General features: G+C 37.7%; 1 protein-coding gene across 3 annotated transcripts in view; it reads left to right on the forward strand.

Moving 5' to 3' along the window:
- The window catches only part of ATP6V1C1 (ATPase H+ transporting V1 subunit C1), a 106,682-nt gene that overhangs the window by 82,636 nt on the left and 6,575 nt on the right, over nucleotides 1-17,471 (forward strand). For all 3 annotated transcript variants that reach the window (XM_064267985.1, XM_010588438.3, XM_003408425.4), the window contains exons 5-12: nucleotides 366-460; nucleotides 4,396-4,487; nucleotides 5,772-5,870; nucleotides 7,483-7,551; nucleotides 14,179-14,271; nucleotides 14,365-14,458; nucleotides 15,926-16,023; nucleotides 17,024-17,150. In XM_064267985.1, the coding sequence (XP_064124055.1) occupies nucleotides 366-460; nucleotides 4,396-4,487; nucleotides 5,772-5,870; nucleotides 7,483-7,551; nucleotides 14,179-14,271; nucleotides 14,365-14,458; nucleotides 15,926-16,023; nucleotides 17,024-17,150 (767 nt within the window). The remainder of the gene's footprint in view (nucleotides 1-365; nucleotides 461-4,395; nucleotides 4,488-5,771; nucleotides 5,871-7,482; nucleotides 7,552-14,178; nucleotides 14,272-14,364; nucleotides 14,459-15,925; nucleotides 16,024-17,023; nucleotides 17,151-17,471) is intronic.

Below are 17,471 nucleotides of genomic sequence, written 5' to 3' on the forward strand. Positions count from 1 at the left end.
TTTTGTCAGATTCTACTTGTTGAGGAGACAGTTTGAATTGGCTTGTTAATATTTATGTCTCTTTCTATGTGAGGAATATCACGGGTATATGCATATTCCATTTATTAAATCATCAAAATAGGGGAAGTGTCTTAATATGTAAAGTTTTGATTCAGAAGAAAAGATCTGACTAGAGTGCAAGGCATGAGTTTTGATTAATTCCTGTTACTTAATATAGTTCCATATTTGCTTAATCAGGACTCTACAGAAATAAGATCTTTGCTAATTTTTTTAAGGCCACTTTCAGCATTAAAATTTATTAGTGTGTAACAAGCTATAAAAAAAGCTCATTTCTTCATCTTCAGTAATTGATTCCCTCATTTCAGTTGACTTGGTCACCTATATAACAAGATTCCAGTGGGATATGGCCAAATACCCAATCAAGCAGTCCCTGAAAAATATATCTGAAATAATTGCCAAGGTAAGAGCAAAATTGAGACAGGGAGGCTACACTGATTTATGGTGGATTCATTTTGTAAGTATTTTGCTTTGAAATACTTTGTAGGTTTTTGACAAGGCATCTTAACTGTTTGTCAGATACAAACAGGAGGTGTTCTTGTTATAAGTTTACTAAAAGATGCTATAAAATATAACTCACAGGAATGTAAGATGTTAAAAGTAGGAGAAACTGCTAGGGGGAAGGAGGGTATATGGGAACTCTGTACTTTCTGCACAATTTTTCTGTAAACTTAAATCTGCTCTAAAAAACTCTATTGAGATATATATGTATATTTAACACCTTCATGGGTAGATTATCCAAGTTATGTAATTAATTGCCTCATTAACTTTTAAACATTGCGTCAACAAATTTTAAACAAGAAAAGTAACTTTAAAATTCATAATTATTATTTATACAAGGTTTAACAGCAACTGAGATCACTGGAAATTGGAATCTGTTAAAGGTTTATGAGTCATTCAGGTAGATGGTAATAGTCACTTTAAAAACGAAAACCAAACCTGTTGCCGTCAAGTCAATTCCAACTCATAGCGACCCTTTAGGACAGAGTAGAACTGCCCAACTGGGTTTCTAAGGTGTAAATCTTTATGGAAGCAGACTGCTGCATCCTTCTCCCACAAAGCGGCTGGTGGGTTCGAACTGCCAGCCTTTTGGTTAGCAGCTGAGCATTCAACCACTGCACCACCAGGGCTTCTTAATAGTCACTTAGGTATATTGGATGTACGGTTCTCAAATATACTGAAGATACGAAGATGGCACAGGATTGGGCAGTGTTTAGTTCAGTTATGCATAAAGTCACCATGAGTTGGGGCCAACAGGACAGCAGCTAATAACTGATAAAAGACAATAAACCTTTTGGGGCCTCTGACCCCTTGTGACTATGCAGTATTGATCCTCTACCCAGGAAAATGCACATATTCATGTATCACATGGTGTTGTGCACAGTTTCAGAGAGTACGTGAACCTTGAAGCCCATTCATTAACTTCCAAAATAAAATTTTCTTTTATATTGAGGGAGCTCTGGTGGTGCAGTGGATAAGAGCTGCAGCTGCTAACCAAGAGGTCAGCTCTTCAAATCCACCAACTGCTCCTTGGAAACTCTTATGGTGCAGCTCTGCTCTGTTCTATAGGGTTGCTATGAGTCGGAATTGACAGCAACAAGTTTATATTGAGAATCCTTGAGCTTGAGAAAGAATGTAAAATTCTTAGCAGAAATTATAATGGGATGAATAGACCCCCCCCCCCCAAAAAAAACAAAACTCCAAGAAACCCACTGTTGTCAAGTTGGTTCTGGCTGATGGCAACCCCATGTGGAACAGAGTAGAACTGTGCCATAGGATTTTTTTTGGCTGTAATCTTTAAGGAAGCAGATCACTAGGCCTTTTTCCTGAAGAGCTGCTGGGTGAGTTTGAACCACCAACCTTTAGGTTAGCAGTTGATCACAAACTATAAGGACCTATTGTTTGCCGACAATTTTAATGGCCTGGTTAGGGTGAAAAGTATGGTTTAGCTTGTTAAGATCTGAGGGCATGCATGACTTAAAGGACAACGTGTAAAATAATTTGAATAGAAAAGTTCAGTTTTAATGCTGGTTTAATTCTTCATGTACTTTTGAGTACGTTAAATGTGCCAAGTATATGAGCTAGGCTCTGGGAATACAAAGATGGAAAAACACAGCCCATAACCTTCAAATTGAGTTTAGAGTGAGGAAAAGAACCAAAGAGATAGTTACAGAAACATAATGGCAGAGTGGTATGGGAACACAGAGGACTGAACTATTAGTGAGGCAGGGAAAGTTTTACAGAGGGTGATATTTGAGCAGGGTCTGAAAGGACACGGAGTGAAGGCAAAGAAGAGAGGGACTAAGAGAGCAGCATTTATAAGGTCCTGGAGCTGGCGGAGGAGCACGTACAATCTAGGGAAAAGATTAGCTGTGGCATTAGGTAAATGGTAGAGTAGCGAAAAGATGAGGCTGTTAAAGGAAAGCTGGCATCAGGACTTCATATAAAGCCTTGACAAATTGAATTACAGACCTCTTTTTTTTTTTTTTTTTAATTGTGCTTTAAGTGAAAGTTTACAAATCAAGTCAGTCTCTCACACAAAAACTTACATACACCTTGCTACATACTCCCAATTGCTCTCCTCCTAATGAGACAGCCCACTTCCTCCTTGCATTCTCTCTTTTCATGTCCATTTCGCCAGCTTCTAATGCCCTCTCCCCTACCCCCTCCAGGCAGGAGATGCCAACATAGTTAAAGACCTCGTGTTTTAAATGCGTAAAATTACTCAGCTTGAGAAAATTCCTCAGAGCAGGGTTATCTACAGAAAAGTGTAGTCTCTTTTATTCAGTAAGCAGTAAATTGTACAATAAAAAAAAAAATGAACAAAAATTTGAACCATGGTTAATTAAAATTGTGAGCAGGAAGTTACACAGTAGAAATCTTATAGTCACTCATGAGGATGATGTTTATAATAAAGGAACCTTTTAAGCTGTGGTTACCTGGTAACAAACCACTTGAAACACTAGGTTTGTGCTTAAATTCAAGTTAACACCAGTGGTTTTCCTATTACATTTAGAATTAAAAATTGAGCCAGCCCATTCTGTGAAAGTGGAATGTTGATGCTTAAAGGGGGGAGGAAAAAAGAGGCTAGTTAGAGATGAGCAGTTTTAATATAATATGATTCAGTCTAATCAGCGTGAAACACATGCTACTTAACATCTTGTATTCTTTTGGGTAGGTTGCAGTGCTATTAGGAAAATACAATCTTGGAATTTTAAAGTTGAGACCTTGGAAATCCTTCAGCCTTATAATTTCAGAGATGGAAAAAATTAAGGCACAGAAAAATGTACATTTTATATCTTGTACAAGTGAAATTGATACTGCTTCTAATTTTAAGTAACTCATTTACATTAGTGTATCTGATTAAAATGAAACTAATGATTAGTGAGCCATGTTTTGAGTAGAGCCAGAAAAATTGCTGTATTAGGTTATAAGGGTATAACAGTATTTAGAAAGGTTTTTTTGTATGTATCAGATCTAAGCCAATATTTACACTCCATTTTACAGATGAGGAAACAGACTTAAAGGTGAAGCAGCTTACCCCAGTGCCACGCAGCTAACCGTGGTACAGCCTTGAGTTGAAACCAGCTCTTAAAGTTTTAAATCTACTATTTTGTTTTTTTCTAAGTTATTGGAGATCTTTTTGAAAGATCTCTGGTGAAAAAAGTCATCTCTGGTGACATTTATAAACAAATTCAACTAAATTTTTAATTTTGTAGGGAAAATATTTGGTGTAATGACAGTAGATTTGTGAACAAAGAAATTCTCTTATGTAATTTAGTTCTTTTTAGAAGTTAACCCTTCAGCCTTGTGAACAGGAGACTTTAATTAGTAATCTCCAAACCCAGTGACCTAGATTCCATTCACAGGATGTAGCAAGTAATACAAGAACCCTGGTGGCACAGCTGCCAACCAAAAGGTCGGTGGTTCAAACCCATCAGGCACTCCTTGGGAGAAAGATGTATCAGTCTGCTTCCATAAAGATGACAGCCTTAGAAACCCCATGGGGCAGTTCTGCTCTGTCCTGTTGGTTCTTATGAGTCAGAATTGATTTGCCAGCAACAGGTTTGGTATAGCAATAATAATTAAAATACGTGTGGACTAAAATATTATTAGTAGAAAAGATTCATACTGAAATTATCATGATCATATTTAAAGATAAGCTTATTTTTAAAATGGCCTTTTAGAGGTATGCTTTGAAGTAATAGAATATTCTTAGATCAGGAACTAATGATTTTTTTTGGTGAGAGTTAATGTTAAAATACAGCCACTTGTATCAGTAGAAGCAGATTTTAGGGAAATATTGCCTTTTTTTTCTTTTCTTTTCTTTTTTTAAAGGGAGTAACTCAGATTGACAATGACCTGAAATCTCGAGCATCTGCGTACAATAACCTGAAAGGGAACCTTCAGAATTTGGAGCGAAAGAATGCGTAAGCATATCACATATATGTGCATATTAAAAATTGGGGAAACATTCTAACAGGTATTGAATTAGATATCATTGTGATATTAAAAATTCCGGTTTATTTTGTTTCTGTAATCAGAGTGTATTTTTTTTAATTTTTTTTTTTTTTATAGACTATAGGCTAATTAAAGCAGGTGGGAGGCTGCTTTATTATTCTTTCCTAATTAATACTTGTGAATAGAATTAGGCTCTGGTTTAATCCCATTATTCATTTGGTGTTTCACTGAAAATTTGTCTAAATTTAATTTTTTAAAATTCAAATCGTAGTTTAATTGCATATCTGCTGCCTAAAAGAATTATGTAGAAACCAAAAAAACCAAACCGGTAGATGTCAAGATGATTCCGACTCATAGTGACCCTATAGGACAGAGTACTCCATAGGGTTTCCAAGGTTGTAATCTTTATGGAAGCAGACTACCACATCTTTTTCCTGTGGGGCAGCTGGTGGTTTGAACCGCTGACCCTTTTGCTTAGCAGCCGAGCACTTAACCACTGCACCACCAGGGCGCTATACAAGAATTCTTTAAAAGAACCCTCCTTTTATGATGTAAATAATGATTCTCTACCTATTTTCCAAGTTTAGATTTTCACACAGTAGATTTTTTAAAAATAGGACATACTTCCTTTGGTTGATCTTTTATTTGGTATGACTACTACAAGTGTAGCTTTAAGAATGGAACTGTTGAGATTGCGCATTTCTCTCTCGAGGGAGATTGGTTGGGTGCTATACTGGAAGACCAAATGAAGACTTAACTTGAAAGAGTTGATTATTGTGCTAACTAACCAAAATTGCCTGGTACCAAATGATACCCAAGGAGAGGGAGGGAAACCAGAATTCATGCTTAGATGATATAATTTCATAATTATGATGAAGTAGACTTTTAATTGATGTCTAATGGATAGCACTTTCCCAGTCAAGATGTCATATGTATAATCAAGAGAAAAGCTGAGTTAAAATAAAGCAAATACAAAGGGAGATACTAGAGGCAACTTTACAAAGGGAGATACTAGAGTCAACTTTTGGTAAGTTTCACAGACAGGTTTTTGGTTGCAGGATGGGAAACATTCTGCTAATTTTTGACTTCTTACGAAATAAAAATGTTAACCAAGGCTGATCTCACTCTCTTGAGATATGTATGTAGTGTGTGTGAATATGATTAAGCTGCTGTTTCGTTATTCTAGCACAGAGTTATTTACATAATTGCAGCATGTAATTATTGGCCTAGTGATTTTTTTTCTTATTCTTCAGGGGAAGTTTGCTAACTCGAAGCCTAGCGGAAATTGTGAAGAAGGATGACTTTGTTCTTGATTCGGAGTATCTCGTCACATTATTGGTGGTAGTTCCAAAGTATGTCTGTTACAAAAGGTTTTTTACTTGTTAAAATACAAGAACAATGTTAGTATCTGGTATGACAACGTGAAATTTCTCATAAAACCTAAGTGTAAACAGTGTAACCTTGGCATTCGCTCCGTCAGCCAACATGTACTCCTGTGACACAGACAGTAGAATTTAGTTCATAACTTGGTAAGGGAGATACCAGTTATAAATAGAGATTCCAAATCAGTTTTAGTAACTTGGTGGAGTTGACTCATTAAAAAATTAAATAATGTTAAAAAAAATTTTTTTTTAATACAGATTTTAGATTTTTCAAAAAGTAAGAGAAGTCTTTGTATTCATTTTTCTGAAAAGTCTTTATGACTGATTAGGATGAATTAGGAGCCCTGGTGGTGCAGTGGTTAAACACTCAGCTACTAACCAGAAGGTTGGCAGTTCAAACCCACCACCCTGCTCTGTGGGAGAAAGATGTAGCAGTCTCTGCTTGCATAAAGATTACAGCCTTGGTAACCCTATGGGGCAGTTCTGCTCTGTCCTATAGGATAACTTTGAGTTGTTAACATACCACCTGGCAAAGGGTGGGAAAGGTACCCCCATGGAATTTACAGTGGCTGCAGTATTCTCTGACTTCTGTATTTTTTTCTCTTTACTGCAGAATATAGGCTTCTGCATTATTCTTTGTGCATGGAGAAGGGCTTAAAACTAAGGGTTTGGTTCTGAAAGTTTTACTTTGTGTTTTAGTTAGATGACTCCTCCCTGCTATACTGGAACACTGATTATTTGTGGTAAATGTCTCTGTATCTGTGTTTTTATACCATGTAGGAAAATAACCTTTGCCTAAATAAGAGGTTTGTCTCATACAACCTTTATTTAAAATTTGTTTTTAGAACTAGAAGTGTTCGTAGTTTTCTGTACACTATAATTGAAACATAAGACCTAGGTCGTCTTATGTAATGCACTATTCTCTGTCCTGGCCTGTAAACACTGTTGTTATTGTTGTTAGGTGCCATTGAGTCAGTTCCAACTCATAGCGACCCTTTGTATAGCAGAATGAAACAAGTACTTCTTACTCTAAATTTTACATCTCAAGCATAGTTGTTTCTCCCCATACCCCTAAAAGCCAGTGGCCTCTAGAGAAGGTGGTTACACAGTGTTCTTGGCGATGTAGTTTACTGTCACTTTACTTACGTAATACTTCCTGGTACTCTGTATATCCAGTAAATATAGTTTTGTCCAACCCTTCATGATGGCCACTTAATAGAAATGGTAGAGATTTCAACATTGTCTTTTTTTTTTTTTTTTAATGAGATAATGTATATCCATCATAACGTTTGAAAGTAATTTAGGACCTAAACTTCGCTTTATTCCTTTCCAAGCTTAGTCCTAGGATGTACCTCTTTTGCAACAGTTACTGGGTATGAGAGGGTGGTGAGCTGTACTTCCTGCTTTACTCAGTGTATTTGGAATTCATTCTCAGGAAACTAGAAAGATTTTTTTTGTTAGGTTTGAGGTATACTTGCTATAGCTGAATTTCCTATTTGTCTCATAACTTTTTTCTCTTCTGGGTATGGCAAGAAGTAGAATTATGTATTCTTCTCCAGTGCTTATTGCACTTTCTCTGCAGGTTAAACCACAATGATTGGATTAAACAGTATGAAACACTAGCTGAAATGGTCGTTCCAAGGTCTAGCAAGTAAGTAGTAGCCTCTGTAAAGCTGTTCACTTCCTAGAATTCCTTTTATAGTTTGGATTGGGAAATAACTTTTCTTTCTTTTGCAGCAAATTTATAGTTTTAGAACCATCATTTTTACCTTGCAAATAAAGGAGTTACATTTTCTCTAACTGTCTGATTTTATATCTGGAAGGGACTGCACACAGCCTGTTCTGCATCTATAAACCCACTCATGTTTATAGATGTAGAAGTTTGAGGCCATGAAGCTGAAGTCGTTAGCCCGGAGTCACACATGTTATTAGGGCAGGGCTAGAACCGGAACCCAGGTCTCTGGTGTGGTACTTTTTCTGCTGCACTGTGCTACCTTCTGTAAGTTCTTTATTCAGTATTCACTGCATACCTGCCTTATGGCTATGATTTCTCATTTTACCTTGTAAAGGATGTACATTAGAATGGCAGTGAGAATATTCTACCAGAGTACAGCTTCTACCACCATATTTTCGCCATCACTTTCCAGTGAGCCTAGAATTTACACAATCTGTGCTTTCCTTAAAAAAAAATTCAGACTTTCACGAAGCACTTTTTTATTTGTGGATTTACCATATATTGTCTAGTTTGATATTTACTACAATCTTGTGAAGTGATTTAGGCAGTTGTCATTCTCCTAGATGAGGAAGTCAAAATGCAGAAAGGTTAAATAGTTGCCTAAGATGTATGATCGTATGTGTCCAGTGACATAGTTAGGACTAAAACTCAGGCCTATTAGCTCCAGACCCTGTACTCTCTTGACTATACATGTTACTTTTTCTTATGTTCTGCCACTGCCACATGAAGTGTTCCTTGGGGAAATAAATAAATACAGGGTATATGCAACCCACAAAGGATTCTTTTGTATGTATATGCCTCAGGAGGGGGCAGCCTGGTGGAAGGAAGGTATAGGAGATAGTAAAGAGGTAAGCAGTATTAGTGCAGTATTAGTAAGGCTAGGCCCATGAAGTACTTTCTTTTCCAGTTTCATTGTGTCATATGGGAGGTAGCTTAGCATAATGGATAGAGTCCTGGATCCAGGGATCTGAGCTATAATGCTGGTTCTGCTGCCACCTTGCTGTGTGACCTGGGGTAAGTCTTTTAACTTCTCTGGGCCTCATTTTCTTTATCTATAAAGCGAGCATAGTACCTTCTCTGTGTATCTCATGAGGTTATTTTCAGACTCAGTAGGGTATGCAAAATATGAACTAGCAATAATACAAGTTGTTATTGTAGTTTCACAAATGTTAATATTTTAGAATTAAACAAATCTGTGCACATCATGAATTTTTTCCCCCATTTTGGGGGAGATAAAACCAGCCCTTTTCTCTCATACCAGCCCTTCACATGTGAACTAAAGACTAAGATTGTACCTTGATAATTTTTTACTTGGAGATTTATCCTGACAGAGGTCACGTTCTCACCTGTGCTCTATCGGGGATTAGTCAGAGAGGTTGGCTTTCTGTCTAGGTGGCAGGTGAAGGGGAAGGGGAAGCCAGACTTCCAGGTAAGTGGTGTGTAGGCTAGTTAAGTAGACCCAGATTTTTTCCTAAAGAAGGGCTTTAAAAATATCACTTTACCTGGAGCAGCAGAGGAAGGAGGAGAGTCCAGGAACAGGAGGAGTATGTGGAATGTGTAGCTAATCGCCTCCTGTGCCATGAGACCAGAACTGGAAGGTGCCTGGCTATCATTTCTGCATGTTTTGATGAAAGAGCTTATAGAAGAATCCTGATCAAAAGGGAGAAGAACGCAGAACAGAATTTCAAATTCTCATGGAATCCAGAATCTCTAAAGCAATGTAGGCTGGATGAACCCCTGAAACTATTGCCCTGAGACTTTAAACCTTAAACCAGAAATACCCCAAAGCCTTCTTAAAACCAAATAGTACTTTAGCTTAAGTAGTAAAGACTGTCTGCCTTAAGCATTGTGCTCTCTTAAGATCTCTTTATATGGGATCTAATTGGCAACAGCAACTGGAAAGGTTAGGTCGAAAACTTAGGGAGCAGTGAATTTATGTTTAATGGGAGAGGACCAACTCAGGGAAGGGTGAAAATGGTTGCACAACTTGAATATAATCAGTGTCGCTGAATTGTACATATAGAAATTGTTGAATTAGTATGTTTTGTGTATATTCTCAACAACAAAATAAAATTATTTAAAAAAAAGAATTCTAAGGTTTCCAGAAAACAGGTTACCCTCTCATGGAGTTTTCTTTTGGGGGCAAGTGACTTGTGACCCCCAAATGAAAACAGACTCTTAAGATGTCAATGGTGATACTTGGGTATTATTTTTGTTTTAAAAAATTTGAATTTTGTAGATACAAGATGCTTGTAGCACAAGTAATGTCATTAGGTATGTGCACGTATCTGGAAAAAAATATTTCTTCAGAGATTCGGATCTTGTGAAAATCGCGTTAGTAAGTTTAAAGGAAAGAAGATGTCAAACAATAACATTTTAATGCAGGCAGTGCTTGTCTTATGGATGACGAATAAGTGTACTCTGACCTGGTGAGAGTTCCCAGCCCTTTGAAACAGCACCACAGACTCACTGGTGCTCTACAGGGAGCTAGAATTCCAAACGAAGCCAAGGATCCTAGCTAGGAAGGCCTGGAAAAAAGTGATACTAGCCATTGTATGGAGGAAAGATGTTCCTGTGTTTTGCAGCAGGGGTTGAAAAGATAACTTTTATAAAGAAAGGCAAGGGAGGGATAGGTTGAGGCAACAGAACAGGTGTAGGAGTGAGCAGAGGGGATGGCAGTTCTTAGGAGAGAGAGAACTAGCAGTGGGAAGCTCCGGAGAGCGTTAGTAGTTATATGGGTGACTGATAATGCTGTGAAATACCTGAAAAACATTGACAAGCAGTTGAATTTTCATTTCCTGTAGCCTAGTTGCATCTGTTAGAAGATAGTGCTACTAGCTCTACATAATAGTTAAACTAAAGGGGGAGAGAGTTTGGGCTGTTTATTTGAACCTAGTAGAACTTCTGCATTTTAGGTTAAACTGTACTAAGCCCCCTTTCAAGCACAGCTCTTGGACAGCATCCCATCTGGGGAGGCGTCAAGTCCATGCTTAGTCATTAAAAGATGTTACTTTCTCATCTTCCATTCCTCTTTGCTTTCATTTTGTTTCTTTACCTTGGTCTCGTATATCACTTAAGATCACCTTGATTTGCCTTGGTTTAAAATCAGTCCAACATTTGGCTTCTCAGCTCCCTGGTGCCTGCAGCCCATGGATTGTCACCTCCACTTGACTTCTACAGCCTGTTCTATTGGCCTCAGCCCCAGCCACTAGCAAGGCTTTACTTCTGGAACCTATGTATAATCCAGCTCCTCGACCAAAACTTTTCCTCCATCTTCCTCACTTCCATTGAACCTACTCTTTGACCTTGTTTGCATCTCCAATCCCCCAGCCCTTTGTTTGCATTGTCTTTGTTGATTCCTCGGAATCATGCTTCCTCTCTTTTTGATGTAGACTCCTTAGTCAGCACTTCAGACATTCTCTTGGCAGCACCATCAGCTCTGGCCCCTATGACCTTCTGAAAACTCTTAAACCTTGATTGAATCTTTATTGTAGTTTCCTATCTATGCCTATATTGTTGAGTGAGCTGGAGAGAATCTGGTAGCCCTGAATATTGGCCACTCCAGACTTAAGCTATTCCATTTTAGCAGGGCAGTTTGTTCTTCTGTCAGCCTGTTTCAGTCGCACCCATTGCTCTAATCTCTGTCTGTAGCCTGCCTTCCCTCCATAGTTCAGACCCGCATAACCAGGTTCCAACTGGACCACTCCGTGCAGATGTTCCTCGGTAGTCACCAGTATCACAGCATTCACTCCAATCCCAGTCTCAAACTGGTCATTTCTCTTGTAGCATGTGGCAGCGGCATCTGCCTGGTAATCCAAACCAGAAGCATGGTAGTCAGTCATGTTGGACTTGTTACCTCTCCCTCAGCCCCCATCTAATCAATTGTCATTACCGCCTTCCGTGGTATTTGGTTGAACCATATGAAGTGATTGTTTCATAGGTCAAAAATGGCCAACTATCAAAAATTTCTTGTTGGCCTACTTTAAACTGTTCTTTTTTTCCCCTGTACTTATTGCTGCTGCCTCAGTTTAGGCTTCCATTCTCTCGCCAGGACCTTTGTAATTGCCATTAACCCCTTATCTCCAGCATTTCCCCCCTTACCAGTCCTCCACATTACTGCCATTTTCCTCTTTGTGATACACAAATCCATCTGTTACTCCCACTTAAAAACCTGTCTGTTCTTCTTCAATTTTACTGCCACCCCCAGCATACATACACACCTCGGGCCCTGTGTTCAGCTATACTAAATTTCTGGTAGCTCTCCAAATACACTGTCTATTCCACCTGCATGCATTTGCATGTGGGAGTGTGGCTGGAATTTTCCTCTCTCCTTTGCCTGTCTTTCAAACTTCCACTTGGCACTGCCTTTTTGTACCCCTCAGGCAGAGTTATTCATTCCCTTTTTTCCCCCCAATATATCATATGCATCTCTTAAACAGTGAAACACGTGAGAGCTGGAACTTGACGGGACTGCCTTACTTTTCTGGGTCTTCCAAGTTTTCCACCCCTTTAACACAGTGCAGTCACCGCTTTTCTGTCACTCTCTGTTTAGTGGAAAATATTTGAGTTTTCCTTCTCTGACAGGTTTCTGTCTTATGCAAGTTCTGGCTTTCACAGGATTTACTGTAGTGCTTAAAACTCTATTTGTAGTAATCTGTTTATATACATTTTTCCTTTATAGACTCATCTCCTCGAGGTCAGGGAAACATGTCTTAATTAGTGGTTATTCCTCATGTTTACCAAGAGCTTGGCACATGTATGGAGGCCTAGTATGTGCTAAATGACTGAAAATTGATCACACTCAGAATTTGTGGGTTTTTTGTTTGCTTTTTATAAGGTTTTGAGAAATATCTTTCTTGAAGATTAGACGGAAAAGCAAATGATTTTTAATCTTGTTTAAATGCTAATCTTATTTTAATAAGGCGGTGCAGTGGGATTTAGTCATAAAACAAGACTGGCTTCTTTCAGTGTAAGGGTTTTGAGTAAGTTGTGCAACTTTGTGGCCCAGGTCTCCATGTGACAGATGGCACTCTGTGTAGTAGACAGCCTGTTTGCTGATACGGCCCTGCCAAGCATCAGATGCTTTTGAAAGGACCTTGAGAATAGCAAAGTGCTGTATAAATTTGAAGGATTAATATGATAATGGTAGAATACTGTTTATGGGTCTGTAGCCTGTCAAGTTGGATTTGGATTTGTCTCGATCTCAACCAATTTGCACATCACTGAGTCAATCCTGGCAAAAAATATATATATATATATTTTATCGTTACCAGCTCTGTCCACATGGTAGCTGCGTTTTGGACGTGATAGGCGCTGGGAGCAAGAAGTAAGGGTCATAGTTTTGAGAAAGGCAAAGTTTGAAAGGAAATTTAAACGTTATCAAACCAGAGCAGTTAAGTTTCTCCACACATCTGTGATTCTAGTCATCAGTACTCCTGCCGGTGTCTGCAGGTCACACTGTGGGGCGGTAGACCCTGCGGCTGGCTGACGAGAGCCAGGGTGGGTTCTGTTTTTAAAAGCATCCTGAGGTTAAGCGTTGTAGTTACCCCCTGGATTTACTTGGCTAACCAGGCAGTTCTTAGGCTTCCTGGAAAAACAAAACTAGCTTTTTCTTTTCTCTTGTGTGTATGTGTGTGTTTAACAAAGTATCTTTGAATTCCACAAGCACTTCCTCAGTTTTGTAAAACCTTTATTACTTTTTGATTGTGGAAGTAACACCTTGTAAATGAAAACAAAGCTTCATATTAAAAACACCCAGAAACAAGAAAAATAAAAAGGTGAAGAGGACCCTCACCACCAATATGTAATATTCTCCCACCCCAAGACCATCACTGTTGAACAGCGTGAGCCTTATGTAGACCTTGCATATGGGTTTCCATATATAAGTAATTTTTGAAAACCAAATTAGAATCATGCTGTACATGAACTTTTCCCCAAAGCATTACAAATTTATTTGACAGTTAAAATTTCCTGGCAGATGTGTCTGGAAAGCTCTTTCTGGTGATGTCCATACACTGTGACCAGATAGAAGTTCTGACTCCACTTGGACCTTCGAACGCCTAGACCGGACCCCTGAGACGCATAAAAGTGTGTTTACTCAGGGGTTACGTAGACAGTTAACGTTATCAATTTTTGATTAGGGTGTGGGGAGGGGAAAGATTTGAGATACTGACAGTGCAGAGAGGGTGGGCCAGGCTCACTGGGGATGAGCCGGGATGGAGAGATGAGAAGTAGCCTTCCAGAAGAGAAGAAGGTAGTTAACAAGGAAGGAAGGAGACACTGGAAACAAGCCACCTACTCGACAGTTTTGCGTAGGTCATTCTGGTACTGATAGAGGTAGAAAATCATGGTTTTCACGGTTTGAGTTACGTAATGAGTTAATATCTTCAGTGTTTGAAGCAATGCAAATGGATAGAATTGAGGTGCTGGGGAGGGCTTTTAGACCCCACTGTTTCTCTTTCTCCCTGTTTCTGAATTCTGCCTTTTATGTGAAGGAGAGAAGGAAATGTAAATCTCTAACTGGACTTTGACTTTTTCTCATAGCGTTCTCTCAGAGGACCAAGACAGCTACCTTTGTAATGTCACCTTGTTTAGGAAGGCAGTTGATGACTTCAGACACAAAGCCAGGGAAAACAAGTAAGATAATTATTATTTTTTATGTTGTTTTTGAATTTGTTAAATCAGCTGTACATTGCTTGAACAGTTTTGTTTTTTTCCTCCCAAATTTAGATTCATTGTTCGTGACTTCCAGTATAATGAAGAGGAGATGAAAGCAGATAAAGAAGAAATGAACAGGCTTTCTACTGACAAGAAAAAGCAATTTGTATGTGTTCTTAATATTTAGTATTATCAATGTTAAGCACAAGAAAAAGTGGTATTGCTTTGATTTAAGAGAAGGTAAAGCTTCTCTGATTTTGCTTTTAAGACATTTGTGTTTCGATTATTTTTTTCTGTTGAATAATCGGAATGAAATTTCTCTAAGCAAGCTTAGATTTGTGAGTAGTTATCTCAAAAGGCAGACCGTAAAATTAATTACTCCTCCTACTAAATCCTCATCAAAATTTAATTTTAAATGCATTGTTTTAGTTAATGCTCCTGTAGTAGGGTATTATTTCAGTTAAATAATAAAGTCCTTTTTTTGCAGTAAGAATTTTTATTTTCTTGAGGCAAGTTTTTTTAATGCCTCAATCTTCTGTTGAAGCAATTTGTATTTAAATCATTGAAGAGTTAGTATTCCAGGCATAATGGGGAGCAGGGATGGAGTTATGAAAATCAAAGATGCTATCAACTTTCTTGCCATCAGCAAGAGTAGGATTACTGTGAAGACTAAAAGCTTGTGTGGGAGGGAAACGTGATAAGTGAAGATGTGTTTCTCTTGTAATATGAAAGCAAATAAAACCAAATACCATTTTAAATGATTACAAGTGCTTTATAAACCACATCATCTCTGTTGGGAGAAAACTACCCCAGTAATGTTCAATATAACCAGCTTGTTAGGGAAGATCTAAAACCCTTGTTAAGAACATATTTTAATCAAAGATTTTCAACTTTTTTTTTTTAAATAATAATTTTTGCTTAAATTAATTGGTTGGTATATCCAAATGTGCCTGATGTCGTCCAAGTAACTATTAACTGAATTGATAATGTATATCTTTTAATACATATTTATTTTAATAATGGAGAGGAGGCATTAAGTTATTTGAAATCCGTTAGTTTACAGAGGTATTTTAATTTAGTAGTGGAAATCATATTAAATATTTTAAGTTCAAAAAGAATTTACGTAATAAAGTCATTAAAATTTTAGCTCATGAACAGCTTTTAGAGATCTGTATCAACCCCTGTAGTTTACAGATGAGAAAACTGAGGCCTTACGGGTATTAAGTGACTTGCCTATGTAACTACTTGTCTTTGTTCACAGGAGGTTGTTTGTAAGTTGAATTATATTTTAAATACGTTAGATGCTTTAAAGTATTGGTTTTGGTTTTCAAACCTAGGACACCCCTATATTTTGTCCCGTTCTAAACTACTTTCATTAAAACATATGCCTTTTTCTATGTAGTAAATTGGTTCTATGCATTTTAATATTTGTTAAAGTTATGCAGTAGTAGCTAACTTTTTAATTTAACGTGCCCAAGATAATGAGACTAATACTCGTATTTTTTTTAAGTGAAATATAAGGAGACTTAATTCTCTGTAGATTCCTGAGTGGATACTTGTTTCTTTAAAAAATATTTGTTCTAATTGCTTTTTCAAATTTCTGGTGATTGATTTTTTTCCCCCCTTTTTATAGGGACCGCTTGTGCGGTGGCTGAAAGTGAATTTCAGTGAGGCGTTTATCGCTTGGATTCATGTGAAAGCATTAAGGGTTTTTGTTGAGTCTGTTTTAAGGTAAAGAAAGTAAATTGAGAAGCTTGGGGCTCCAGCTCTTAGGTCCCTTTACATTGGTCCTTCATTATAACATAGTCCAATAATGTGAAGTTGAATTGAGAAACCAGAGCGCTAATCATCGGGGAGAAATTGTCAATATCATACAGCTTATAAAGTATATATTAGTCCTGTCCCTTAACATCAGGTTTAGAGAAAGAGACTCACGCTGCTGTACTCTCTGGATCCCTTCTTACATAACATTTAAGTTAAAAGTAGATCATGAAATATTAGCCAATGTTTGTTTACAAAGAAGGAGTCCTGGAAGCACAGTAGTTAAGCTCTCGGCTACTAACTGGAAAGGTCAGCAGTTCAAACTTACGAGCTGCTCTGTGGGAGAAAGATGGGGCAGTCTGTTTCTGTAAAGATTATAGCCTAGGAAACCCTGTGGGGCAGTTCTTCTCTGTCCTGTAGGGTTGCTGTGAGTCCCAGTCGACTTGATGGGTTTTTGTTTACAAGGAAGCTCCTCATATATTTTACATGTAGTTTTGGTATATTAACCTAAGATACTTTAACATTTGGAGATACTTAAAAACCTCAATCATTTTGTGATTGTCTGTTCGTGTTGATTGTAATAGGAATAGTTAAATAACTTACCGGCAGCAATGTTCATTATTTTTAAATTCCTCCCTTTGTCATAGTAGGTATGGGCAATCTCATGTTCTTTATTACAAAAGTATATGCTGAGCTTACATACTATCTGTATTTCCTGAAGTTATTCATAGATTACCTTAAAAATTAAATAGTAATTAACGTAATTCCTGGAAGAGAATTGGTACTCACTTTAAAGAGAGGCAGAGAAGGTCTGAGTTTCTCTGTGTATTAGTTGAACTTGTAAAAATGGTCATTAAAATGAGGTTCCCTCTCCCCTTTAACCGTGATTAGAACAGTGAGTGAACATTTGCCTTAAAATTTGTTTATGTGTTTGCTTGTACTATAAACTGTGTTTCTGCTTCCTTCTAAGGTATGGTTTGCCAGTGAACTTTCAAGCAATGCTACTTCAGCCCAATAAGAAAACAATCAAGAAACTGAGAGAAGTATTATATGAATTGTATAAACATCTAGACAGCAGTGCAGCGGCTATTATTGATGTAAGTACTTCCTAGATGGCCTTGGTAGAAGAGGAACTGGAATGAATTTCAGAAAAATTAATGGGAGACGATAGAAAAGGGGTAGTAAATATTGTGATACTTAATCTTTGCTAATCTGAGGTCTTCAGTTAACTCCGAGTTTGTTAAAGGGAGCAAGTAGTTAACCTCCAGCATCATATGACTGACACATGTTGTAAGGAATTTAAGCTTGGCTGATTGATGTAGCAGTATCACCCAAGCTGGTGTTTATAAGGCATTATTTCTCTAAGCCTTTTTCTATCATCTTATTAAAATGGAGTAATTCCCCTTACAGATTTCTCT

The sequence above is a fragment of the Loxodonta africana genome, chromosome 14, assembly GCF_030014295.1.
Source record: "Loxodonta africana isolate mLoxAfr1 chromosome 14, mLoxAfr1.hap2, whole genome shotgun sequence".
Taxonomy (NCBI): Eukaryota; Metazoa; Chordata; class Mammalia; order Proboscidea; family Elephantidae; genus Loxodonta; species Loxodonta africana.